Raw genomic sequence first — 27,671 nt, forward strand, 5'->3', positions numbered from 1 at the left:
TCTCCTGAAAACACTGATCTGTGAATTTCACCTTTATTGTTTCCCTCAAAAAGTTGACGACTGAGAAGCTGATCTTCTGCACAGGTAAATTATATTACGTATATTATTATCTTGATTCACAGTGAGTTTTGTTTCATGTCATCGCCAAAAATCTTCACAAAATCGGGTACCATCAAAACCCTTTCAAGAGGCGGGAACCGTCATTTCACCTCGGGCTCATTTTGAGTGTACAGACATGGCTTGACTAAATGGAAGTGCTCACACGGGCTAAGATTTTGTCGTTCACAAAGTCGTATCTTTAATAGTTTGTTGCCGGTATTGCCTCATACAACATTGATCAAATATCCATACTGATGGATTGGCATCGAAACGATGAGTTATCATCAATGTTTCCGGGTGGATCGATCGCAACTATCGTTCTGAGTCATATTTGTAGTTCATTCACTGTGGAAGTAAACAAGGTATGTTCTATACACATCATAAATAGCTACAGTTGTTGGAAATTCCCGGATTACCAGATTCAGTGCCGCCCGTCCCCCAGCGTTTAGTGCTGCCTCAAGGCTTACCTCTTCATGTATGCATGGAGGATTTAAGCTGTTTTAACATATTATGAGTGAAATCACCATCTGCCATACCATAGCCCTGTAAAATCAAGGCCCAATATTGCAGAAAATGATGCTTAGCCTCTTTTTTTTGCTGCGCCATCATGAATTGAGAACCACTACGCAGCAATGTAAACTTAATCATTTTTGCTGATTAACTGTTTTAGCTGAGAGCACTAATTGGCTGTATATGTATATTATTAGCAAGTGTTTGCGCTTACAGGCTTAGAAAGTGGGTCCTGAAACAATTAAATGTCCCCGCATAATAAAAAATAAATAAACAAGTATAAGTCACTCGATGTACACGATGTAGGCCCATAGAGTAGAGGCGTCCAGATGCGCTGGCCGTGTGTCATTCATAATATACATGGTGTGTCATGTACGTGTTCTGTGTGTGGCGCGCTCAGACAGCTAAGCACGGTTGACTTAAACAAGTCTACCCTTTTCATTATCATCATAGAAACAACATGGCGTCCTTGGATATCGGTGGCCAGGGGAATGTAGTTGGTGATATCACAAGAGATTTACCCTCTTTGAAATTTGAGAACGCCATTTCTGAAGAAGAATCTTCGTATCTTATTCTTAGAGCTAGGTCTCACGCAATCACCGTGTCTGCTTGTGCACAGGCAACGTACTTTGCAGCCATTCTAAACGCGGCAAGGTAGGATTGATGTTGATGTTGTTGGCAGTTCGTGTAGTGCATCCTTTTCGTGATAAACTTTTGTATTTAAAAAAACCAAAACAAAAACAGCTGTGAAGGAAATAGGTTAGGGAAGTATGTCTGGCGGATTTTGACAATTCACATACCATGCATTGATTGAGTGATTGATGTGCTGGGCTAGCATGAGCTAGGAAATACCATCATCCATGAGCAATAGTTTATTGCTCATTGAATTGAAATACTAGTGACCCCATTTTTTATTAGTTGGGTCAATCCACTGGACTTCCTCGATCAGTGGATACAGCAGAAGTCCAGATAAAGTTAACTTGCCCAAAGTTGGGGCTATGACATTCATAACAAGTATGTAAGTAAGTGGCATTCAGCTCACACTAGTTAATAAATCCAAACTATACTGGGAATTGATATTACTAAATTAGTAAGTGACACTACTTAACTTTAAAAAGAAAACTTTTGTTTTAATTAAAGTTCCAGTCACTGAGCAAGAAAGAAACATAATGGGGAGAGGTTGTTAGTATAAAACATTGTGAGAAACTGCTCCCTCCGAAGTGTTTTCGAGAAAGAAGTAGTTTTCCACAAATTTGCTTTCAATACCTCAGAATTAGATTTTGAGGTCTCAAAATCAAGCATCTAATTCTGAAAGCACACAACTTCAGGTGTCAAGGGTGTTTTTTCTTTCATTATTATCTCCCAACTTCGACGACCAATTGGGCTCAAATTTTCACAGGTTTGTTATTATAATGTATGCATATGTTGAGATACACCAAGTGAGAAGACTGGTCTTTGATAATTACCAAGCAGGTCCAGTGCCTTTAACGCTTGGCAGTTCATGCGAATGCGAGGTGAATTTTGCTGGTGCTTTATTCAGTACGTACAATTTTCCACATGACAAAACAAGTTTGTATCACTTTCGCGTGAAGTATGAACCGGGCTTTACTTTACCCTGTTTACGTAAGTGCTGTGTATTTACCTAGGTCCAAGCACAATACCTGACCAACCAGAGTAGCAACTGATGGGGCTAGCAAGAGCTAAACAAAATATTTTTAGAGTAACAATGTTTTTTTTTCTATATTTTTTTTCAGACAGCATATTCTGGAGCTGAGGAGTCCTAAGAAGTCCAAGACCTCAAAGTTCCTGCAGGATGCCCCACCAAGGGACCCTCTCCTGGTTGGAATTATTGGGTGTGGTCGGATGGGACTGCATCTTGCCAACGCTTTGTTGACATATGCCGATGTGCAACCCAAGGAGTTAGTAGTGTCAACACGACGGCCAGAAACACTTAGTAAGAAATCGTTGAAAGTATGCTCTTTGTCATATATATTTCTGGTTTAAAGGGTTTGTATACCTTTTTCAGATCAAACCTTTGGCCATGACATGAATCCTTACTCAACCATGATTGAAGATGTATGTAATATGATTTTTCTGTATAAGCTTCAGCTTCATTATTCAGCAAGTGTTTGAGGAAACAAAATGAAAATCACAAGCAATTCTTTTCAGGAGAGTCGTGACTCAAGTTCAAATTTTTGTGCATACAACTTTGTTTAGCCAGGGTTGATAAGTTTACGCCTTTTTTGATGTCAAATTAGTGTCAGCAAATTTAATTGTAAGGCGAAGCGGTATCAAAACTATTGCGTTTTGGTTTTCTTAAAACATGTTTTCATAATTTTTCATGTATCAATTTGTTAGCTTTTGTAATTTATTGTATTGTATTATTGTAGGCGCCCTGGGCACTCTATCGATGGATGTGTGCACGCTTTTAAGTTTTGCTACTATTATATTATTATTTACTCATTTTATACTTTCAAGGTAAGCTTAAAGAGAAAGGGGTCACCTGTATCTACAACAATGCTGAAGTGGCTACATCAGTCCATCTCCTCTTCCTGTGTGTGCTGCCCTCACAGCTCCCTGGTGTCACAGAAGACATCAAGGGCATTATTCCATCCAGTTGCACAGTTTACACATTCCTCGGTTCAGTTCTAATCCCAAGATTAAGACAGGTACAAACCTAGCTAGGGGTCACCAGGGTGCAAAATTGAGTGGGGGATCCACCAGGGGTGGATTCCACAAAGAGTTAAAGGCAGTGGACACCATTGGTAATTGTCAAAGACTAGCCTTCACAGTTGGTGTATCTCAACATATGCATAAAATTACAAACCTGTGAAAATTTTACCTCAATCGGTCATCGAAGTTGCGAGATAATAATGAAAGAAAAATAACCCTTGTCACACGAAGTTGTGTGCGTTTAGATGGTTGATTTCGAGACCTTATCGGCTCAAGTTCTAAATCTGAGGTCTCAAAATCAAATTCGTGGAAAATTACTTCTTTCGCGAAAACTATGGCACTTCAGAGGGAGCCATTTCTCACAATGTTTTATACCATCAACATCTCTCCATTACTCGTCACCAAGAAAGGTTTTGTGCTAATAATGATTTTGAGTAATCACCAATAGTGTCCACTGCCTTTTAACAGAATCCAACTATGTTCAAATGTTGACTCTGAAAAATACATTTGAATTGTACATTGAATCGCTTTTGACGTTTGAAATTAAATTTCTTGACTATGCGCAGGTGATCCAATGTAGCAGCATCATAAAGGCAGTGTACTCATGGAAGCTTGAGAACGCTGATGCAGAATGGAACTACAGCATGGAAGTCTGTACCACCCTAGAGAACCCACAACAGGTGCAAGTCACGTGTCCGCTAAACCCCAACAAAGAAGGTATTTTTTTTATGCCAGTTCGCCCCAATTAAGGCTAAAAAGCCACTCTAGGTAAAGGGGCTACAAGAATGATTTAACATGAAAATAACTCCGGAGAGCTGGAGGCAGGAATTGATATTCCTCTTAAAACAGTCCAGATTGTATGGGGGGACATCCACCAGGCAAGGAGTTCCAAAGAGATGCAGTACGTGGAATAAAGCTGTTGTACTGACTTTTTGTTCTACATCTCAACAAATCAAGAGTGTATGGCTGAGAAGAAGCAGAAAGTCTGGTTTCACGAAACTTCAATATTCAGCATAAGGAGATTCTGCCAGCCACTTATCTTGATTATTGTCATTGTTAAGTGTTCTTTTTCAGTATCTGCCCTTTTATCTGTTTACGGTTCACTTTTTTAACTTTGTATTTAGGTCTTCTCTTTCTGTATGTAGTATGGTAAGGTTTAACCCTATTTAACATTGACAGGAAAATATTCTGAGTTTTTATCTTGAAACCCTCTTAGGCCTAGCTATGGTATTCCTTAAGAGGCCTAGACTAAATAATTACTAGAATTGGGCCATCATTATTTAGCAAATCATTCCACCCGATCCACAGGATTGCATCACAACAAGTTGGTTGATTGAACCTTTCAATCATCTTTCCCTCTATATTAATAGATGCAATTCTAAGCACGGATGACAAGTGGTGTGAGATGATCCTGTATTCCTTCGTAAACCTCTGCATTCGTATGGGTCTGAGCAAGGAGGAGACCATTGAAACATTGAACTTCATCGTCCTCGGACAGGGTGTGTCCAGGGAGTACACCAGTAAATTTGTACCGGAGGATTTCACAAAGAGAAAAGAGTAAGTACAAAGTTACCTGGCTTTTATACTCATGTAAGGAGCCAAAGTGGCGCCCTCAGTGTTCAAATGAGTACTCCCAACTTTCGTAATTAACGTATTTACAATAACAAGTTCACTTTGGGGTCATGACCTTTTAGCTCACTCCGTTTCCCATTTCAAGCTTTATCAGTATTTCTCTCCATTTTAAACAGAGCACTGTCCTCCTTCCCTTGTGTCTTAACACTAAAATTAGGCAAAAGTCAATTAAGAGGTTCTTGATCACCAATTCATAAAAGTTACACAAATTGAAATGTTAATATTGTTTTTTACAAACCATTTGTATGTCGTTGGTGCAAGATGTAGTAACTTAATTGTTGATTTTGGTCATTATTGGTCAATATCCTTGGTCAAGGTATTACATGTTTTGTTACACCACAGTAATAGATTTTGAATTTTATTGGCCCATAGCCAATCATCGGATGTGCTACAAAGAAGCAACTTGGCTCAGGGAAACATGAGTGGTATACCCTATAGGGTTCTTTGATGTGCCCACTGTTGGTTGTTTCCACTGCCTCGTGCAATATTATAAATTTTCCTTTGATATTTCGATAATACTCAAAAACACAAAATCTTTTGAACATCGCAATCGTCGATGTCACTGGTTTCAATCATATCAAAATATTGAAAATTTTGATATATCAATTTTTTTTTATATTATAGAAAACCTTGGCTGTTTTTTTACTTTTCCAATTTCATCGTAACAATGTTGGAAGATGAGAACAGATCGCCTTTAATCTATTACCATGGTATAACAAAACAATTAATGAATGCTATGATTAGTATCCAGGGGTTTGTTCATGCTCAGGCCAATTGTCACCTTCAGGTTCTTCACCTTGGAGGTCATTTGCCTTGGGCCAGGACCCCACCCCCCTCAGTTTAAGAAAACACTATAGACCCAATCACTACTTGCAATAATTGTGTCTTTGGACTCAATCACTTAATGTACAAAAAACTACCTGATTGTAGTCACATTGATTTTTTTAGGGGGAGAAGTAGGTTGCCAGGGAAATTTTAGAGTCATGAAATTTGCTTCTTTAAGCTGTCCTGTTCTTTAATCTTTTCATTGAGTCATTTCATCTTCACTTTTTGGTATTTTGTATAGTGTATTTAATTGTTTATGTTTCAGCACATAGAAACCCTGTATTAAAGACCTGGACACTATTGGTAATTGTCAAAGACCAGTCTTCTCACTTGGTGTATCTCAACATATGCATAAAATAACAAATCTGTGAAAATTTGAGCTCAATTGGTCGTCGAAGTTGCGAGATATTAATGAAAGAAAAAACACCCTTGTCACACGAAGTAGTGCGCTTTCAGATGCTTGATTTCGAGACCTCAAAATCTAAATCCGAGGTCTCAAAATCAAAGTCATGGAAAACTACTTCTTTCACGAAAACTACTCCACTTCAGAGGGAGCCGTTTCTCACAATGTTTTATACTATCAACAGCTCCCTATTACTTGTTACCAAGTAAGGTTTATGCTAAAAAATATTTTGAGTAATCACCAATAGTGTCCACTGCCTTAAAGCGCTATATATATGCATATTGTTATGGCCGAGTACCTTCACCTAACTGTTATTATTGTGGTATTCTCTTACAGTATCTTCCCGATTTTCGACATGGCAGCAGTGGCCAGCAACCCCACACCACTCACCCAGACCATCATGGAGGACTCAGAGATTCGCAAGCAATTTGTCAAGAAGTACATGAGCATCTTTGACAAATTCTACTACTGGAAAGGCATCAAACAAGTTAAGAAGAAACCAGATAAGGAATGAACAATCAGAATTGATTTTCTTTCTTCAATGTCTTCTGTTTAAAACTGTGTATAAAGTTGTACATAGTTTGGACTCTTAAAAAGACACTGGAGACACTATTGGTAATTGTCAAAGACCAGTCTTCTCACTTGGTGTATCTCAACATATATGCATAAAATAACAAACCTGTGAAATTTGAGCTCAATCGTTCGTCGAAATTGCAAGATTATTATGAAGGAAAATACACCCCTGTCACACGAAGTTGTGTGCTTTCAAATGCTTGATTTCAAGACCTCAAATTCTAAATCTAAGGTCTCGAAATCAAATTTGTTGAAAATTACTTCTTTCTCGAAAATTACGTTACTTCAGAGGAAGCCGTCTCTCACAATGTTTTATACTATCAACCTCTTCCCATTACTCGTCACCAAGTAAGTTTTTATGCTAACAATTATTTTGAGTATCTACCAATAGTGTCCACTGCCTTTAACAAACTACATTTTTAATTTTGAAAAGCATTTTGAGCTGTTCAATTCTAAAGTTGATGAAGCTCCATGTGAACCAAGACTATTGTGCCAGGATGAGAAACTTCAGACTCTTTCAAGTCTTCCTCATAAACAAAAAATGATGTATTTTCCCCCAGATTGAATAATGTATGCTGTTTGAGCTACCTTTTTAGCACCTGGGATACTGTTTCGAAAAGCTCATTGGAAGCTATAACCAAACGCTGGAAATCGCTTCTTTTGTTTTTGCAGCAGTGACCCAACCCCTTATTTTAGATTATGCAAATAACTGGTCATTATATCGAAATTTTGCTCGTTAAAAGTTGCAGGGAGCAATACAAAACAAAAGGGGTTTCTGTGCTTTGTTGGCCTGTTAAATTGCCGCTTTTTAAAACGTTTTCTAAAACCTTTAATTCACAAACACGTTGGGGAGTTATGTATTGAGATGCAAGAATACCAAACACAACATCCAAGTACACAGGAATTTTGAAAATTACTATGGTAAAAATACAAATCAAATTGGCAGAGATGTTTTCAATAATCAAAGTATAAGGCTCATCTTCAAGTAAGATTTGGAGGAGACACTGTGTAATAATCTCTTTATGAACTTTGACGCTTCAAAGGTAAACTACATATATAATGTAAACAAAAATGTACAAAATACAATTTATTTATTTTATATCAGCGAGTGGTTATATTGTTTTTATTTTACAAAGCCTTCTTGGTGTTTTGACAAACCATAGAGCAAGGGTCAGTAAAACTGCAATAATGTTGTTATTTTGTAAAAAGCGGGATTATTGTTTTTGCGAAATTTTAACATTAGACAACTATTTCCTATTACTTTATTCGCCGCCTGGTGAGGGTGTAGTTTCAAGCAAGTGTTATTCAGTTTACAAAAACCCAAAGGCAAAGTCCAATTGTGGACACTGGTTTTCTTAAAGAAACTTAAAACAGTTGCAGGTTTACCGTTTCCAAAACGAAACGGCTACACTGTTTTAAGGGCAAATCAGCAAGTACAAATTCGAACGCGCGACTTAAAATTCTACCTCTACCTGAACTGACCATGGAGCTATCTGACCTACTCTGACCGGGACGATTTTAATTTGGAGCGAGAGAGGGGGGCACTTCCAGTTCCACGACATGTCTACATTATATAATGACTGGACATCGAATTGAAGGGAGCCAGTTTACGTCGTAGAGGTTGGACAACTAAATAAACAACACATACATTGAGGTGCAAACGAACTTTTAGAGACCATCCCTGAACGAGCCCGAATAATGTAAGAAGTAACTATAAATACTTATAGTAAACTTGCGGGTACAACCATTTGTAAAATCTCTTTTGAGGGAGTGTTGGCTCTGAAAAGAGACGATGTGGTTTCGAACATGATACTCTGCTCGTCTTCAGGAGAGAATAATGTAGTTGGGAACGTGATTGATCTCACGTAATACAATAGGGTAAGCATCAGTAATTGTGGCAAAGTAAATTTCGTTCAAACAAATTTAATTGTGCAGTTTACAATCAACCTGCTTCACGCGATTTGAAGAAGAAGAGGGAATGGTAGCTTCAGAACTGTTCTTCAGAAATAATCCTTGAGAATGCTGCCTCTAAAATGTATTGTCTGATGTGATGTGGTCCCTTAAGCTCATGCTGCGTGGTCCTCTCTCTTTTTGTTTCGTGGTGTCGACTGTCTTCACTCTAAAAACTAAAGAGTTGCATCCAACACTAGCATGAGTTCGGTAAGTGACTACACTTTTGAATGTGTTGAATCCAGCGTTTTGTTCGTTAAATCTAGCATTTTAAGTTTGTGATCCAACGTAAAAAGGGTTAATTCAACAGTTAAAGTGTTATTTCAACATTTCTCAAAAATATTCCTTGGGATTGTTGGATCAGCTTTTTAAACGTAGAAACTGTAACTTAAATTGTTGACTGAATACTTTCAAATGCTGGATTTAACGTATACAATGCTGGTTTCAACACATTCAAAGTGTAGTCGCTCACCGAACTCGTGCAAGTGTTGGATTCAACTCTTTAGAGTGTTGTGTTGTCTACTTGGGGGTTGGGTGGTTATTAAGAATGGTGCCTCCTGCGATGGCAAATACCAAGATGAAGACAACGAAACACATCACGTCGATAAACCTTGCGATTTTCAGCATGGTCTGTAATATACGAAATATAAAAAAGGTCGAGTTGTTAAGACACTTTTATTACAAAAACACAAGAAGCAAAATCGAGAAGGTAAAAATGGTACCCGGTTACTCCTTTAAATATGAGGTTTGTTCCGTTATCGTCTCCAGCAGACGATAGCGGAAGGAGAAGAAAGCGGAACGAACCTCATTGGTCTATGCAGTTTTCAGAAGTATAAAAGGTTTTGAGAAAATATTGTAAAAAACCAAAGAGCAAGGGATAAAATCACATACCGTCTTCGATGAGTCGACAGTCCGCACCCCGCCGTCTTTAGCGTCGACACCAAACCCACGGGCTAGATTAAGAGAAGCCACACTCACGACAGTTGCAAAGAATGCCATGAAGACGCTGAAGCAGAAGAACACACCCAAGAAAGGGGTGCCTCCGCCCACCATGGGCACAGATAGGTTGAAAGAAACCATCTGAATAATGGTAGCGACGAGCAGTACTGAGCAGACTACCGATCTCTCTCCACAAGAGGGCGGTATCAGAAAACAGAACAAGACCAATAGTGACGTCAGGACTGCTGGTGCCAGCACTCGCACAGCAAACCCATTTGGTTTGCGCGAGAGGTTGATGCTGTAGTTGATAGTCTCGTACACCTCTTCACAGCAAGCATATTTAATCTCTTTCCTAACGGCATTGAACGAATTTGTCCGCCAGAGCGCGTTCATCTCATAGGCGTTCAAATCGGCACCCGATCTGATTTCCGAAATGTACAAGTTGATATCCTCCGTACTGTAGCCTAAGTCTTCAACTTTGAACTTACACGACGGTGAATCGTAGGGATAATTGGCCAAATCGGGTGTACACGACAGTGCCAGGCGTAGCAGCTTGGTTTGGTGAACTTTGCCATCGCTCATTGTGCCAATCTGGACGGTTTCATCATCCAATATTCTGAAAAATGAATGGTAAAACCAAAGAGTTAGCATGAAAGGGTGCTTTGGAAACAAGTCGTCGTGTCTTTGTCCTTTTAATCAAAGCGGTTCAAAGCGATTAATCCTATCTCGAGTTAGGGCGAGTAATTCGTCTCGACTTAAGAAGGATTCAATACTTCCTAACGTCTATGGTTACGAAACTTAACTCGCTCGTCCATAAGTCCTAAGATTAATCCTAAGCCATGTCCGACTAAAACGGCAACTTCGGCTACTGCTAATAATCAGCGCGTTTGTCAGTGTGCGATCCTGGCCATAGCTGTTAGCCGATTTCGCCGTTTCGGACACGGCCTAATGTAGGAAGAGTTTTGTGAAATCGACGGCTGGTCAAGATCGTGTAAACAATACTATGTCATATAATGTCTTACTTTAAATCGGGCTTGACGTTGGGCGTCCATACATGGTCAGGGCTCAGTGGGATATGTGGAACTCCGTTGAAGGAGGCGGGGTCCCAGACTAGACGGCTATCAGACCACTCCTGCAAAAACGATACCAAAACCCGATTCCAAGTTTTTTTAACAAACGTGAACTGGATGCACGAAACACGGCGTGCGTTATTAAAGGCGACAATGTTAGTAATGTGCGATAATGTGTACAGGCTTACGAAATGTTTCTTTTTCCTGTTGTTGCAATAAATTAACTGCGAAACGTTGTGAAACAGCTACTTGAGCGGAATGTTTTTTAACGGAAATGCTATTTTAACTTGTTTACTATACGTTTGTTCACTATTTAAATTTAATTTGATATTTGTACACTTCTGATTTGTTCGTAATTCTCGATTAAAAAATCAGGCTCCAACCTCAAGGTTTTGAAAAACTAAAAACACTTTTGCCGTTGACGGCGCGCGTCAAAATGATAATGCTTTGACGTCATGCTTGGGAGTTTGTTTTGTTATACCTCCACGCTGCAATAAAGCGGCTATACAAATTGGAGCTCCCAACTATGACGTGCCATTAGTGATTACGTAACAGAGCTTTTTGCGAATCTTTCAGAAAATCGCTGGATAAGGGTAGTCGAAATGATCAGGTATTTTTTAAACACAATTCCAGTTATGGGTCATTCCATGTCGGACCAACACACCTTTTAACCTCATGTCTTCCGATTTTGATAAAAATTGCTGTGCTTGTAGGTCCTAATGAGCAATGAATGCACACCAATTTTTAGCCCGATCCGACTTACCATGTGGTCAGGGCAGAAACCACTAAAATCTGACATTGTTAGGGTAAAATACCACCTTTTTGGTAAAAATATGTCATAACCATGTCAATTTTTATCACATTATATGCAAATTTGGTATCAAAATGATGAAAATTGCATACTTAAATCAATTCTTTTGTTGAAAATAAATTTTCAGAAATGTAGGTTACTGTAATCTTTAATATGTTATCGTGACCTTTGACCCAGTTTTTGAAATAATGTATCATTCCAAAAATCAACGAAATAAAAATCACTTGATAGAGCATGTCTTCTTCTATCAGAATCCACTAAGAAACAGTTGGGCTCTTCAAAATTTACAACTTTATGACTATTTTTGTACAAGTCACTGTGATCTTTAATATGTTATCGTGACCTTTGACCCAATTTGTGAAATAACGCATCATTCTAAAAATCAACGAAATGAAAATCACTTGATATAGCATGTCGTCCTCCATCAGAATCCACTAAGAAACAGTTGGGCTCTTCAAAATTTACAACTTTATGACTATTTTTGTACAAGTCACTGTGATCTTTAATATGTTATCGTGACCTTTGACCCAATTTTTGAAATAACGCATCATTCCAAAAATCAACGAAATGAAAATCACTTGATATAGCATGTCGTCCTCTATCAGAATCCACTAAGAAACAACTGGGCTCTTCAAATTTTACAACTTTAAGACTATTTTTGTATAGTTGTTAGGTTACAAATTAGTCAATTTATAAACTTTACTTTATAAATAAAAAATACTAAAAAAACTTACCCAAAATTACTAAAACTGTCAATGTTTGGGATTTTCTTTTTTTGAGGGCTGATGTGGTAAATCATACTTTAAGATACCAGCAGTGACGCACCAAGGATCTAGTTTGGGTTGTGGGTTGAGGGGGGGGGGGCATATTTCCCAAACAAAATTCTTTCCAAGATGGTAAAAAAAATGTCACCATGCTGCAACTTTGACTTCATCAGAAGGTTAGCATGCCTTTTCGTGTGCTATACGATTAGCGGCGCTATGAAATGGAAATCGCACAACTAGCACAAAATCTGCTGCTGAACAGCTCTACCAAAATGGGTCCTGAAGTCAGAGTTGCAGCATGGTAAACAAATTGTTCTTGAGGATTTCTCAGATATTTATTATGCATTAATTTGTTTTTCAAGATTCAACACAGGGGGTTAAAGCAAGACTGCATACGTTTGTGATCTACTGAAGAAAGGCAGACAGCTTCTCCGTCTCAATTTCGATGTAATCTCTACACTGAGATCACTAATAATCACAGTGGTGCACTTGAAGGGGGGCGGGGCGATGAGTCTAGGGGTGATCCCAGCCCTCCAAGGTATTCAATTTGTTTGTTTGATTTGTTTTGATTTTTTGTTTTACAATCTTCGAAAGAAATATTTGGGGTAAATATGGCCCACCCCCAAAAATAATAAATCCTGGGTGCGTCACTGCTGATAATTTAAATTCTGATTCTGGTTAAACCACATCCGCCATCAACAAGACAAAAATCGCAAACCATGATGACTTTAAGTAACTTTGAGTGAGTTTTGTTGGTGGATTTATTATGTAAGTATATAAATTGACTAATTTGTAACCTAACAACTGTACAATACTAGTCATAAAATTGTAAATTTTGAAGAGCCCAGTTGTTTCTTGGTTGATTGTGATAGAGGAAGACATGCTCTATCAAGTGATTTTTATTTTGTTGAATTTTGGAATGGTGCATTGTTTCAAAAATTGGGTCAAAGGTCACGACAACATATTAAAGATCATGGTGACTTGTACAAAAATAGTCATAAAGTTGTAAATTTTGAAGAGCCTAACTGTTTCTTAGTGGATTCTGATAGAGGAAGACATGCTCTACTAAGTGATTTTTATTTCGTTGATTTTTGGAATGATACATTATTTTAAAAACTGGGTCAAAGGTCACGATAACATATTAAAGATTACAGTGACTTACATTTCAGAAAATTTATTTTTGACAAAAGAATTGATTTCAGCATGCAATTCTCATCATTTTGATACCAAATGAGAATGAGAATTGACATAGTTATGACTTATTTTTACCAAAAAGGTGGTATTTTACCCTAAAAACGTCAAATTTTAGTGGTTTCTGCCCTGACCACACGGTAAGTCCGATCGGGCTAAACATTGGTGTGCATTCATTGCTCATTAGGACCTACAAGCACAGCAATTTTTATCAAAATCGGAAGACATGATTTAAAAAAGTGCGTTGGTCTGACATGGAATGACCCTTATATGACTCGATTTCCTTATTGATTGACAAAAATTGTAAATGAAGTTCAGCAAAGTTCACGTCTTGGCATTTTCGTTCAAACATGTCTTTTTAAAGAAAGAACAATCCGTAGGTAAAACAGCAATTCAATAAAAACAAAAGAAATGGGGGGGGGGATTCCAATACTTACAGTCACCTCTAGTGCACTTATGTAAAGAAGGTTTGTCGTCTCGTCCTAAAATTCAAATAAAATGAAAAAATTATTGTCATAATTTGTAATTTCATCTGCGAAAGACGCTTGCGTGAACAAGAAAGTCTATCTATGCCAACTGCCGAATGTTTGATGTGTACAATAATCGGTAATCATGCAGAGCCAAGATTGTGAGCCTCTGGAACGCTAGGTGGCCTTTTGCTAAGGGCACTTCCATTGGAAATCTTAAAGTCAATGGACAACATTTAATGGGCACCAAGGCCGAGACGGTGCAATTAAGGCTACGGCCTCCGTCCTTGCGCCTGCGTGTAATTCCAGGCCTGAGCTTCACTCTCTTTGGATGATGTAAACAAATCAAGAAGTTTGTGCAATGCTTTATTTTCAACTCTGAAAAGCTTGCGTGAACAAGAAAGTCTACCAAGCCTCTGCTCTGTACAGCAACCGGTAAGCTTCGCTCGGCCCCAGTGGCCAGTCTATCCAGGACCGCTGGGATGGGCTAATCGCTTGCACAGATTCTTGTTCAGGAAGTACATCATGTATGCAGTGCATACAAGGTGCAGTGTGAGTGTGGTGCATGATGGGACTGCACATTATTAAACCAATGTGCGTGAATGATACGTTTGCCCATCCCAGCGCCTTTGGTTAAAGCAAGGTGCTGGGGACGAGTGAACCGGTAAGCAGAGCCAAGAATGGGAGACTTTTGAAAGCTAGGTGGCAGCAGATATCATAGCTCTGCTTACTGTAAGCAAAGAATCGGCGCTTACGGAAGCAGGGAATTCCTTGCTTATGTCAAGCGTATTTCACACAGGTGAGCGGGGATTTTTGGCTTATGTGCTTGCGTACTTCACTTACAAGGCATTCCACGCGTACACAGCTGGCGATGCGTAGGTGCAGAATTCGGCGGTTAGCAGAGCCATGAGTCGCTAACTAGACACGCACCTCATTCAACAGTTAGCGCTTGCGCAATGGACATTTACGAAAAGGTCTATGCTCGCATTTCAATTGTAAAGTCTACTGCTAGTCTCCCAGTGGGTCGAGATCTCACAATATCTCAAGAAGGGGGCGGTCGACAACGAATAAAAGAATGCTGGTCAGGGGAAGACTTTGTAACAACTTTGCAGAGAGCGAGCTTGCTAGGGGGCAACTTTGCATAGGGCGAGCTTGCTATATGAGGGGGCGAGCCTGACCAGCCCCCCGAATTGAGCACTTACCAGTCTCTCTAGTCGCTGGAGGGACATGCTGTATGTTACGTTAACGGGTGATTCTGGATACATCCGCTTGTCGTAGCTTCTTAACAATTCCACCAAAAGACGTGATTTGTCTGAGTGCGACGGTGCTCCACCTGAAACTTGTTGGGGACAAACGAATGGTAATATATCAATAAAAGTTTCACTGTCAGTGAGGTTTACTGTCACCAATTTCGGTGACATTGGTCATAAGCAAGTTTTGAACGTCCTTATTTCGCTGTTTATATTACATTTGAATAGGCAGCTCTAAAACAGCAACCCGTTGATTTAGTTCAGGTTTGAACTCAATCCTTTTCTTATCTCCATTTGGGTTGTTTGCTAGTAAAGTAAGTTCCATTTTCTGAGGGTCCCTTGCTTCACAACGCAGAATAAACGAAATGAAAAATGGCAAATCGAAGCAAACTATTGCAAGCTTGCCTATCCTGCAAAACTCCACGTGAACACAGCACGACTACGAGCGAATGAATATCACACCACCTTTATAAGCCCTTGTAGCAACGGGGTATACCAGGGTCACGACCCAATCCAATTGTAAGAATACGACGAGTTATTTCAGTTCCGTTTCCGATGACAGAATGTACCCGTAGTAAAAAAAAAAGTTACCGCGCGCCCCCAACAAGGCGAACCAATTTTCGGCTTACCCTTGCTCATAGAGTGCAAGGACTGAAGGCTTTCTCACAGAGACTGCTGTAAAAAAAAACATTCAGGGCCCCAGTGAATGAATCGAGCTTATCCTCCAGGTGGGGGACCGTATCCAGTCGAGTGATTTTATTGTTAAAACACGAGACGAGAATACATAATAAACACACACACGCACATTTTCTAGCTCCTGTATGATGAATATTAAAGGTTTAGAATAATGGTGTTTTTATGGCGGGTGTCGTCTAGCCATCCTGTTATTGCGGACAACGTCTCACAGGGTCAACGATACCAATCCCAACCAGCAGTTATTTTGAGACCCTTGATCCTGAGACCTTAGGCCTACTTCCGAATATTGTTGCCATTTGATTCCATCTAATACTAATAGCCAATCAAGATTTGGTAAAAGATAAAATAACCCCATGGGGTTTCCTTTCGACTGAATAGCTCATCCCACTGCAGCCTATGGCATAAACAACCTATAATATGTCGCACAAGAAGAAAACTGTTGTGTTTGGCGACTTTAGTCAGAATTTTGAAATCGATTTTGAACCCTACGTATGGTTTGATGATGTGTATGATAAAAAAAGGTTAAAATCTACCTAAAATTATGTAACCTGTTATCTTCATATTAACTTACTATGGAGCGGAATACTGCCCCTCCCATCTGTTGGTACAAGAAGGTACAATACCTTTACCAATAGGTAACTTTCTCCCTGTGCCAGATGAAGGGTCAGCCTGCCTCTATATTCTGAGACCCCTATACATACGTTGAGATTCAGATTATGGTTAGGGTAAAAAACATAGGGTGGTGTTTGGAACGTGTCGGAACAATGGGGTCTTGTAACATGGGGGTGTTAGAACATGAGGGTGTCAGAACATTTGGATGTTGGAACATGGGGGTGTCAGAACATTGGGATGTTGGAACATGGGGGTGTCAGAACATTGGGATGTTGGAAGGGGGTGTCAGAACATTGGGATGTTGGAACATGGGGGTGTCAGAACATTGGGATGTTGGAAGGGGGTGTCAGAACATTGGGATGTTGGAACATGGGGGTGTCAGAACATTGGGATGTTGGAACATGGGGGTGTCAGAACATTGGGATGTTGGAACATGGGGTGTCAGAACATTGGGATGTTGGAACATGGGGGTGTCAGAACATTGGGATGTTGGAACATGGGGGTGTCAGAACATTGGGATGTTGGAACATGGGGGTGTCAGAACATTGGGATGTTGGAACATGGGGGTGTCAGAACTTTGGGATGTTGGAACATGGGGATGTCAGAACATTTGGGATGTTGGAACATGGGGGCGTCAGAACATTGGGATGTTGGAAATGGGTGTTAGAACATTGGGATGTTAGAACAAGGGGGTGTCGGTATGGGGTGTTGGAACATGGGGGTGTTGGAACATGGGGGTGTCAGAACATTGGGGTGTCAGAACATTGGGGTGTCAGAACATTGGGATGTTGGAACGGGTGTCAGAAACATAGGTGTGTCGGAATTCGTGTAACCCAAGACATGACTGATATAGCTAGCTACTAGGCAAAATGGTCAGGTACGGATCTTCCTTCCTCTATGGATTGACTGACAAGACCATCTATACACTTAAAAAATAATGATCACACCCCTTTCTGTCTTTATAGATTCTTAATCAAGCTTTTTACTTACCCACCACTCTTCCATGGAAACTCAGGCACATCATCAACACCAACAACACTTTGGCAACGAAGATATCTTGCAACTGCGGTGCCATTTTTAATCTCTTGACAAAAAATCCAGTTTGCAATAGGTCATAGCATAGAGCAACTTGCTGTATGGTTATAGTGTGCTTTCGCTATACAACGTCCACACAGCAGAGAAAGGTGTATTAATTCTGCATGCAAGGACGACCAACACAAGAATTCCAAGGTCTCGCTGTGTGATACCAAGTTGAATCGATCGTCCGCATGGCTGAAAATCTCGTATTCCAGTCCGCTACCCTTTTCGATCAGAGCAAAACTGCACGCTCAAGCGGCATCATGGTTCAATGGGCGGTCTGTGTCTCGTCCACTTCCTTGGGGAGAATATTATTCCGCGCACTTAAGGATAAAACCATGTTTGCGTTAAAGACATGGCCACCTTTGGTAATTGTCATAGAACAATCTACTCACTTGGTGTATCTCAACACTGCACAAAATAACATACCTGTGTAAATTTGAACTCATTGGTCATCGACGTTGCGAGATAAAATGGAAGAAAAACGTGTCCTTTTATACAGTGAGGAAAGTGTAAAAGGTGACACGAGATTAATTCCCGTTATTGTGACTGATGCAAATCGGTTTTGCAAACCTTGTTTTCCGGATTAAATTATTTGTTGTCAAACCGTGTTTTTCGAAATGTTTTCAAGTACTTTGTGTATTTTTGCCAAACCAAAATTGTTTATATTATTAGTTTTAAACCTTGTCTTTTTACTCGAAAGTATGTTAAGCAAACCATTTTTTCCCGCGCTCTTGACGTGTCGAATCGAATTCTCAGTCGGTCGATAATCTTTGGGAGTACACACGAAAAGCTTGTGAGAACTCAGCTTCAAACAATGAACTTACAAACCTTACAGAAATGTTGTAATAAAGAAATGTTTTAAAACAAATTGAGATAATTTGAGCAATGAACTTGCTTGTTTTAACCTGTTGTGCAATATAATAGTTAGCATGTTCTGAAAACGCTTAATAAATTGCACTTTTAGTAACTAGATAACCGTTTCGCCGTTCACCTTAAAGGGTTATCATTTTCTAAGATTTCTACAATGTATCTCAGAAAAAAAAGTTAACCCACTCAGAAATTGGTCAGTACCTCTTCGGACCTAGACTTGACTCAAGTCCCAATACCTTGTGAGTCCTTTTATTTTCAGTCCCATCCCCCAACTGTGGCCACACCAGCTATACATTTGGACGCCTGATAGCTTATAGGGACGTCTCGTACGAGCACAGGGCTTGAATCAAGTCTATACTTCGGGAGGACCCGGAATACGAGTCAATACACCCGGATTGGTCCAACCGGTACACACAGGATCTGCAGGCTTGAGTTCAACCTTGGATCTCAGCTTGTTTTGAACTTCAATTTAGTTTCTTAAAGGTACTTGACACTAATTGACAGTCACTGGAAATATTTGTTAGCGAAAAAACTCACTTGGTAAAGAGCAATCAGCCTTTTCGAGATGGTGGGCACTGCTTGCATGGTTTGGGAATAATACAGACTCACCAAACCCCAGCCAGTGTCATATTGTGTCCAACATTAACTCAAGATGCCTTATGAGAGCTGTCGATATTATAACCGAAGATTATAGAGCGCTCTATAATCTTTGATTATAGCACATTGTGAGAAACGGCTCCTTCTGAAGTAACGTATAGTTTTTGAGAAAGAGGGTTGTCACTCATATTAAAAGACTTCAGGCTTGAAGACTTTTTTAGGCATCTGAAAGCACACACACAAACAATTTGCAACAAGGGTGTTTTTCCTTTCATTATTATCTTGCAACATCGATGACCAATTAAGCCGAAATGTGCACAGATTTGTTATTTTATGTGAATACACCAAAGTGAGAATACTGCATGGTCTCTGATAATTACCAAACGTGTTCATTGCCTTTAACTGACGAAACATACCTTTACAAAATGACCTTTATTATGATTATTAGATCATAATGGTGTAGGCTTATGGGTAAAACCAAATGATACTATTTATTCCCGATGTTAATTTAAACATTTTAGATATGATTATTCCAAAGTCAATGTTTACATTTAATAAAGCCATCGGACACTTTCGGTAAACAGTATTGTCCAAAGGCCCACACTTCGTGTATAACAACTAACATATAAAATAACAAACCTGTGAAAATTTAGGCTCAATTGGTCATCAGAGTCGGGAGAAAATAACGGGAAAACCCACCCTTGTTTCCGCACGTTTCGCCGTGTCATGACATGTGTTTACTATATCCGTAATTCTCGATGTCGAGAATTGATAATTGTTTTAATGTTTTCTAAAAAAAGTAAAGCATTTGATGGAATAATATTTCAAGAGAAGTCTTTTACCATTACCTTCTGTACACCCAGTAAGTTATTTATAAATCTGTGAACTTTTATTTGTTTTTCTGTTCCGAAAGTGTATATTAATGGCTTTAAGACAAACTATGATGGAACTCCGCGATATCAAATTGAAAATACACAACATACAGGCCTACTTTCATTTAAAAAAAAAAAGAAAAAAAAAAAGCACCATGACAGACCATGGAGAAATAAATTATTCCTCCATGGACAGGCATATAGGTTTGATATTTTTATCCAGTCCTTGAACTTGAGCCGTTCGATCACTATAATAACCAATGAAGGATGTGCCCCCGCCTTTTGCAACATTGTGTAAAACGTCAACCGGATTTCAGCCCGTTGTTTCTTTCAAAGGTGTTTTTCTGCTTGTTGGCTAATATAGCAGGTCATTGCTTCAGAAAAGCCATACGTTTAAACATAGAGCAAGGGCCAGAACTAGTACTTGTAAACACGTTAATTACTCACTTGGATTTAATTTCATGTGAACGTTAAAATAAATTATACATACAGCCGGCGGAGTTTAAATACAGGGCCTGCTATCCTCACAAGGAATATTTTCATGTTTGTACAAAAAAAAAGTACCTCGAGAACTGCTCTGTGTAACTGTAAAATCATAGTTCGTGATGTTGTACTTTTGGTAACATACGTCCAGTGCTCAGCAATATCTCGACAACATTTAACACAAATATGGGTGTGGGGATTTAAAGGCAGTGGACACTATTGGTAATTGTCAAAGACTAACCTTCACAGTTGGTGTATCTCAACATATGCATAAAACAACAAACCTGTGAACATTTGAGCTCAATCGGTCAAGCGGACAATAATACATTGTTAAATAAAGTATCTTTTTTTTTTTACACTGCAAACTTGTAAATTGTACTATTGTGCAGACATTTTTTTTCCACATGACCATACAAAGCATAGACAAGAACCACAGTATTTTGACACCCAACATTAATACAAGACAAAATTGATGTGAGTGAATATCATGATTTGAATTCGCGCGCATAAGTTTCAATACAAGATGTACATTCAATATCATTGGTGTGGTATCACTCCAATAAACACAACATACAATTTGTTTGACGAAATACAATGGTAGTGCTATTGGCCGAGTAACTTTAGCCATGTATTTCACTTGTTCCGAATCAGAAAGAGCGATATGTTTGTTCATCCGTCAGAATAGGCTGGTCCCTGTTATGTTTTCCACGCTGTAACTGTATAGAGACACACAGGCAACCCGAAAGAAGACTAGATATTTGACATCTCGTGCAGTGCAGGTTGACACGGTCAAGGCTAAATACTAATTTCTTGATGATCGATCAGTGCGATAAGTCTCCCGTGCGCATGCTTGCACTCGTAAATTGATGTCAGAGATCACGCCCTCTGTTCCCCAATGAACTCCTCTGCCAGCTGTTTCCGATCAACATCGCTTCGCCTCGTCTTTGACAGAGGGCGGTCTTTGCAAGTCTTCATGGTGTAGATGATCCCAGCTATGATCAGTGCAACACCTGGACACGGACAAATCAACATTGAAGGAAACTTTACTATTTCGCAGTTCTGGTATTTATATTTTGCTCTATGTTAGGATAACTTATAACTTGATCCTTACTGTCACCATTATTTGGTCATATGTAGCTCTGCGTGTAAAGTTATTAAAAAGAATAATATTACATTTAATACACATCTTTTTGCTTTAAGATCGCTTCACGCTATAGATAAGTTATTTTGAAATTGGGCGGTTACTTCCCCACTTGTAAAACATTATAATGTCTGTCTTTCATTAACGCACTGTCGACGAACTGGTGATAAATTTATACAATGACCACGCGATAACAAAGTCGTGGTTGATATGTCGAGGAAAAGTGCGTATTACCATTGCCGTTGAAAATTAAACATCACAGGTTCTCACTCAATAAACGGAAATCGATACACTATGTCCATCTCTTATTTTTTATAAAGCACTTTTCCGTTCTCAGTGGGGTATTCTGACCGTACAATTGACACAACACTGTCCTGATCCCCAATATACCATTAGTGGATTGTTCGTTCAATACAATGAATTCATAGAGGTTTCACTAATACAAAAAGTGGCTATTTCAAACCTGCAGTGAGCTATAGGGAGTGTCTGGCTCATGTTTACATTTGAATATGTATTGTTGAGTCACACAACTGGACTACAGGTAATAACTCATCAGCACAAATACTACGAGCAACGGAGAACTGTCGAACAAATAAATTGTGAAAAACGACTCCCTCTGGAGTAACATTAGACAAACTATCGGAGCCAATTGACAACAATTTTCATAGATTTTCTTACCGCAAAGAATACCAGGTGTGTTCCGAAACACACCCACCAAGCACACTATGCCGAAGAGCACATAGATGAAACCACGTTTCCAATTGTCAAACCAACGGACGGGCCGGCCAACCTTCTGGCAACACCCATTCTCCCTTTGAGGGGCAGAAAGTAAAAGGGCTTGAAGTTAGGATGTAAGACATGAATCATCAAAAATACTAAGCAACACTCAAAATAAAGGCATACTTCACACTATTATGTTCTTTAATCTATTTTTCGTGATGTAAAAAATAGATCAGGTTTAACAGTTGAAACTGATTATTAAAAACTGTATGAAGTAAAAAGTAAAAATCAAAACCAAAAAATATCAAGGTGCTCACAATACAGGAACGCATTCTACAATAAAAACAAAAACCTAACTTGCAGTAGAGGAGAGGGAAGAGCCAATAAAACTACATAATATAGTTAACATGAACGATGAAATACACAACAAACCACAAGGGACCACAAGGGACCACAAGCACTGTTGAATGGATTTTTTTTTTTTTTTTTTTTTTCCACGGAGGAAATCATTTATTCACATTTAAGACCACTCCTCATTATTATTACAAACACGCTGAAAGAAAAACATAAACAGCAAGAAAAATAAACAAAATACAAAATACGATTTTAACCTTGAACCAATAGTTTGAAGGAGTCCCACTTTTTGTGAAAGTTAACAGTTGAATTATTGGTGATGGAGATGTATTTATCCAAAGTATATAATAAAGCTTTAAATCCAGTTTTAATAATGCAAGGGAGGGTCTATTCTCACTCATTTTCATTTTATAGATATGGAAGCGACACAAAAGAAGGATCAGATTCAGAGCACTCCAAGATTTGTTTGTAATACCAAAAAGGATAGCCTCATTGTCTAAGCGAATGTCAATATTAAGAGTACTCCTTAATCAATCACCAAATTGGGTCCAAAACATAGTTAAAAACTTGCATCTACAAAATAAATGGACCAGCGTCTCACTCTCCAATTGACAGAATATACAAAGACCATTATCCCTTTTACCGATTTTGGCTAAGAATGAGTTGACTCCAAGTATTCTGTGGACTAATCTGTATCTGAATTTTTTTTTTATCTCATGAAAAAAAGTTCTCATGACTCACTCAACGGATGAGGCCAAATTGTCACATCCCATTCGGCTTGATCACATAAAAACATAAACATTCTCTGCGACTTTATTGTCAGCTCCCGACCAGTCCTGTATAATATCTTAAATGTGAATCTGTGGACATTGTGTTACAAAAACCACCCAGACCCTGAAAGGAACACGTTGCATTGGATCGGACGAGTTGGTCTATAACAAGCGTTTGTAACCGTTTGGTATAAATGCATATGGTAAGAAAGATGTTTTAGAAGTAGAATACAATGACCCACACACATTTGCATCGAAATTGCGAGGTTTTCCTTTTACTGTGCGAACTAAACACGGCCATTTATGGGAGTCAAACATTTTACTCCCATAAATGGCCGACCGTGCTAGTCGAAAATGTAAAAGGAAAACCACTCAAGTTCGAGTGATACTTGTGTGGATCATTATATTTTAACTTTTAAAATATCTTTCTAATCATATGCATTTTAAGACCAACTCGACCGATCCTTTAAACAGCTCAAACCTAATATTTTGACATACCTGCAGCATCCGCAATTAGCAAAGATCAACCCAACCTCAAGTACAGTCACGATACCTCCTACCACGCTGTCATTGAAAATAACATACATGATTAATAATACATAACAAGGCACTGAACACCATTTGGTGATGGTCAAAGACCAATACTTTCTCACACGGTGTGACACATTTTGTATGCACAAAATGCACAAATCGGTCAAAGTGTATGCCCATTTTAGGCAGAGAATATAACAACTATACAAGTATATGATGAAACCCTTTATACTTTTTGCTATAACAAACTGTGTCATGAATGTGCTTTAAATTTGCCCAAAACTGCGTTTCGCTTAATCGTTTCAGTAATTGGTTCAAATTAACCCCACAGTGCCACATACAGTTCCCACTGAAACTATCAATTTCATGAACCGAATTCCAAAAAAATTCGATACAGCAAAAAATGATATCCCCTGCCTCACTCGCATTTTAAATAGAACCTTACTTTTTTTGTTTTCATCGTTTTCACATTAACTCGCTTAGTTGAATTCCTGTGAGCTTTTTATGCCCCCCCCCCCCTTTTTTATGCCAAAACTGATAAATTGATAATGACTGAAACGCACAAACGCAAAATATTATAAGCACATTTTTTGAAAGATCACAGTGAACGGGCACCCATGTTCCTATATATTTAGCTTACATTTGGTATACAGCAATCCAGAACAGTAAAGTCGTGATCAGAGTGTGGATCCCAACCGCTAGCAGACCTAAATTTAATCATGGAATAATTACATTAATAAACATGAATATTAGCGTCTTTATAGGATGTCGACATCTCTAAAATAAATAGCAAGACGACCGTTCTACTTATAAGATTTCGACCCTACGTGATAACTTATCACATCAAGACAACATGATACAAAAACCCGACATTATCTCGGTTTGTCGGCATTTTCTTGTGCGTTTAGGATGTCGTCATCTGGATATAATTTAATGTTAGAATCTCAACATGTCGGATGGCACTTCCAGACCTCCGTATAACAACAATTTAGCAATGAATGATTTTCTTCTTTCTTTTTGGAATGTGTGGTAAATAACGGGGAAGAATTAGAATGTTTTTTGAAGTAATTATGCTGTTTGACAGTGCTTAACATTTTGTTACATTATAATGTGTAGTCTTGAGTTGGTCCCATAAACTGAAAAGCATCGTTTTGTCGATGCCGTGATAATGTCTCAACAAAAACAATCACCGCGTGCCTAACCATGGACGTAATTAGCGAACTGCGATTTCCTTCCTCCACGATGTGAGGCAGAGGCAAAAAAATAAAAATCCTCCGAAATCCATTTGTAATATAAATCAGCATTTTTCTGCCCTCATTAAAATGAGCATGTCGCCGAGTTTTATTCTTCATTTACGCAGCTAAAGATCAACAACATCTGAACAACAAAGAACGTCAGGCAATCTCCCTGCCAGCCCTGCCACACATCCAATGAATAAAGAAATCAAATTGTGAAGTGCACAATCGGATCATGTCTTACCCACAGCTGTCAGTAATCCCCATATAAGGCCAACAATGAACATCGGACGATGACAGCACGTTGCTCTGACGGTCGAACGTGAGTATTTCACCTCCTCCTGCTCGGTCGCCATTTTGTTTGGTCAGCTGGAGACTGAGATGGGGGGAGACACCGAGAGGACGAAGATGGCTGCAACACAGCCCTCAAAATGGCGATGATGTCGATGCGTTCGGTAGTTGATGCCGCTGTGACATTTGAACCCAGTCACAAGAGCTATTTTCAGATGTGATTTACGTCCATTATAGATGATGTTTAATTGGGTTTGTGCAATGAAACAAGCGGTCGTTTAGCACAGTGCGATTCACCACACGTTCATATCCAGGTTATTTTGCATTTTGTTATAACCTGGGGCACACGCACTGCACGCATAGCCTATTGGGGTATGGCCTACTGTATAATTACGTGCATTGTGATATCAAATCGCGTCTGGCACGAGTCATCCTTAACTTTCACCTCTTGATTATCATCTAGGCTAGATACATTAATACGGTTATAATTCAGAATTACCCACTCATGCCCAGTGGAAATATCGCAGTTTATGTCCATAGGATTATGCTCATCCACAGTAGCGATAAGTTCCCGCCAACTGAGTAAATCTTCAATTTAAAATGTATACTTTCAAACTAAATTTATGATATTTCTATATACAGAGAAAACATTTACAATGATCACACGAGTTTTTGTTTGATTTAGTATACTTTCAAACTAAATTTATGATATTTCTATATACAGAGAAAACATTTACAATGATCACACGAGTTTTTGTTTGATTTAGTGACAATGTAAAGGCCCTGTCACATCATGGCGTATCGCCTGAACATATGCCAATGTATGCACAAAATAGTTCGAAAATTGTCTAAGTCCAAGAACGTCCAACTTCCCAACGAATTGCATCGAAAAAGTCGACATCGGTTTTGGAATTGACGTATCCATAGCGTATCCATAGCGTGCTCTTAACGTAAACGACGTATTCCCAACTTACCCATAAACTTATATCGGCGTACACCAACGTATTTACGATAGTTTGCATACTCAGAGGCGATTCGCCATGGTATGACAGGGCCTTGAGACGTGTTGTCTGAGCCCAAGTTACCACAGTAATTTAGTTTCACTTGCCATGTAGGCCGTTATAACTATGTTTTTTTGTTAATATTGATTTACATGACGTTAAAAAAAAAACAATTCTCCCGATTTCATGTTAGTCCATTATAATCAAGACAAATACAATTGTTTCGTGAGAATAACTGTGCTGTTATTACCCCCCCCCCCCGGCCCGTAAACCATTCCTCCATTTTGATAATATGTTGCGTGATGGTACACATCACTCTAGGTGCAGCCCAATTAATAAACTCTCATAGCATACATGTACAGTGCAAGTGTTCTAAATATTCAAATTAAAATAATTATCAGTCTCCATAGCTTTTTACAGTAAAGAGAAAAATCATTCATTGACCCCTTACCTCCCTTTTCTTTTTTCAATTTGACATGGGTTGACCGAAAGGCCCGGTGAATTATTCTCCCTCAAAAACAAAATAACATCCTTTGTTAAACATCCGAGCATCAATCTTGCCACACAAAAAAATAGCCCCAAGCATCTCAGAAAAATTGTCAGGACCTATGCCATCCAAAGTACTTCAAGTTGGAAATCAACAAACCAGGACACACTGTTCCGAAAATGTACAGACTACCCATTTTATTAATGACTCTCAAATCTGTCTAGCTAGTATACATGGAATCGGGCCCTGCTGTAAAGATTACTTTGGCCGACGCTCTGCTTTCTCCCCATTAGGATATACGTCACAGCGCCACCATCTTACATAGGGAGGTTTAGCTGCACGTTAGGCGAGCGCAAAAAACGTGAACGTGAATGTCAGAAAATGTGTCGTTTCTAAGTGACGTGACCACTTTGGGCTTATTTCATGCTCACGTATGACGTCTGCACGTTCGTGACGTAAGAAATGGTAACCTACGTTCACGTTTTTGCTTGCGCAATTACCTGCAGCTAAACCTCCCTGATGAAACAATGAAACGCATTCAACGCGCAGCTCACGTGATTGGCCATGATTAGCTTTACGTCACACTTCGAGGCTCGTGAATCCCATATCATGTCAACCTCCGTCCAAAAGCACATTCGACCTCGCATTTTCACATGGAGATTCGCAGTCTGAGATTCGCAGTCAAGTCTTACGTACATGTGTATTATACAAGCCATACGACATTCAACATACACATTGTGCACCCTGCTGCAAGCAGACAATCGACCGAAAGTG

General features: G+C 39.1%; 3 protein-coding genes across 4 annotated transcripts; 1 reads left to right on the top strand and 2 right to left on the bottom strand.

The window, feature by feature from the left end:
* Positions 1-1,069: 1,069 nt before the first annotated feature.
* LOC117295840 (NADP-dependent oxidoreductase domain-containing protein 1-like) lies at positions 1,070-6,822 on the top strand. Its single transcript, XM_033778617.1, has 6 exons — positions 1,070-1,263; positions 2,364-2,563; positions 3,088-3,278; positions 3,849-3,999; positions 4,653-4,839; positions 6,479-6,822. Exons 1-6 carry the CDS (start codon positions 1,070-1,072, stop codon positions 6,654-6,656), a joined length of 1,101 nt encoding a protein of 366 aa, XP_033634508.1. The 3' UTR covers positions 6,657-6,822.
* Positions 6,823-7,847: 1,025 nt separating this feature from the next.
* Positions 7,848-17,958, bottom strand: LOC117293697 (neuronal acetylcholine receptor subunit alpha-6-like). Of its 2 annotated transcripts, none has more exons than XM_033776119.1 (6): positions 17,456-17,958; positions 15,110-15,240; positions 13,878-13,922; positions 10,627-10,736; positions 9,557-10,220; positions 7,848-9,295 (listed from the first exon to the last, which is right to left on the bottom strand). In XM_033776119.1, the coding sequence occupies exons 1-6, from the start codon at positions 17,538-17,540 to the stop codon at positions 9,185-9,187; spliced, it is 1,146 nt and encodes a 381-aa protein (XP_033632010.1). In that variant the 5' UTR covers positions 17,541-17,958; the 3' UTR covers positions 7,848-9,184. The 2 variants fall into 2 exon arrangements, with proteins under 2 accessions (XP_033632010.1, XP_033632002.1); XM_033776111.1 differs by having other exon boundaries at positions 15,110-15,246.
* A 1,914-nt stretch (positions 17,959-19,872) lies between these two features.
* On the bottom strand, positions 19,873-25,755 carry LOC117301452. The gene is made up of 5 exons (XM_033785447.1): positions 25,363-25,755; positions 24,524-24,590; positions 23,851-23,916; positions 22,187-22,320; positions 19,873-21,377 (listed from the first exon to the last, which is right to left on the bottom strand). The coding sequence occupies exons 1-5, from the start codon at positions 25,472-25,474 to the stop codon at positions 21,244-21,246; spliced, it is 513 nt and encodes a 170-aa protein (XP_033641338.1). The 5' UTR covers positions 25,475-25,755; the 3' UTR covers positions 19,873-21,243.
* Between the last annotated feature and the right edge of the window lie 1,916 nt (positions 25,756-27,671).

Source organism: Asterias rubens, chromosome 1, assembly GCF_902459465.1.
Source record: "Asterias rubens chromosome 1, eAstRub1.3, whole genome shotgun sequence".
NCBI classification, from domain to species: domain Eukaryota; kingdom Metazoa; phylum Echinodermata; class Asteroidea; order Forcipulatida; family Asteriidae; genus Asterias; species Asterias rubens.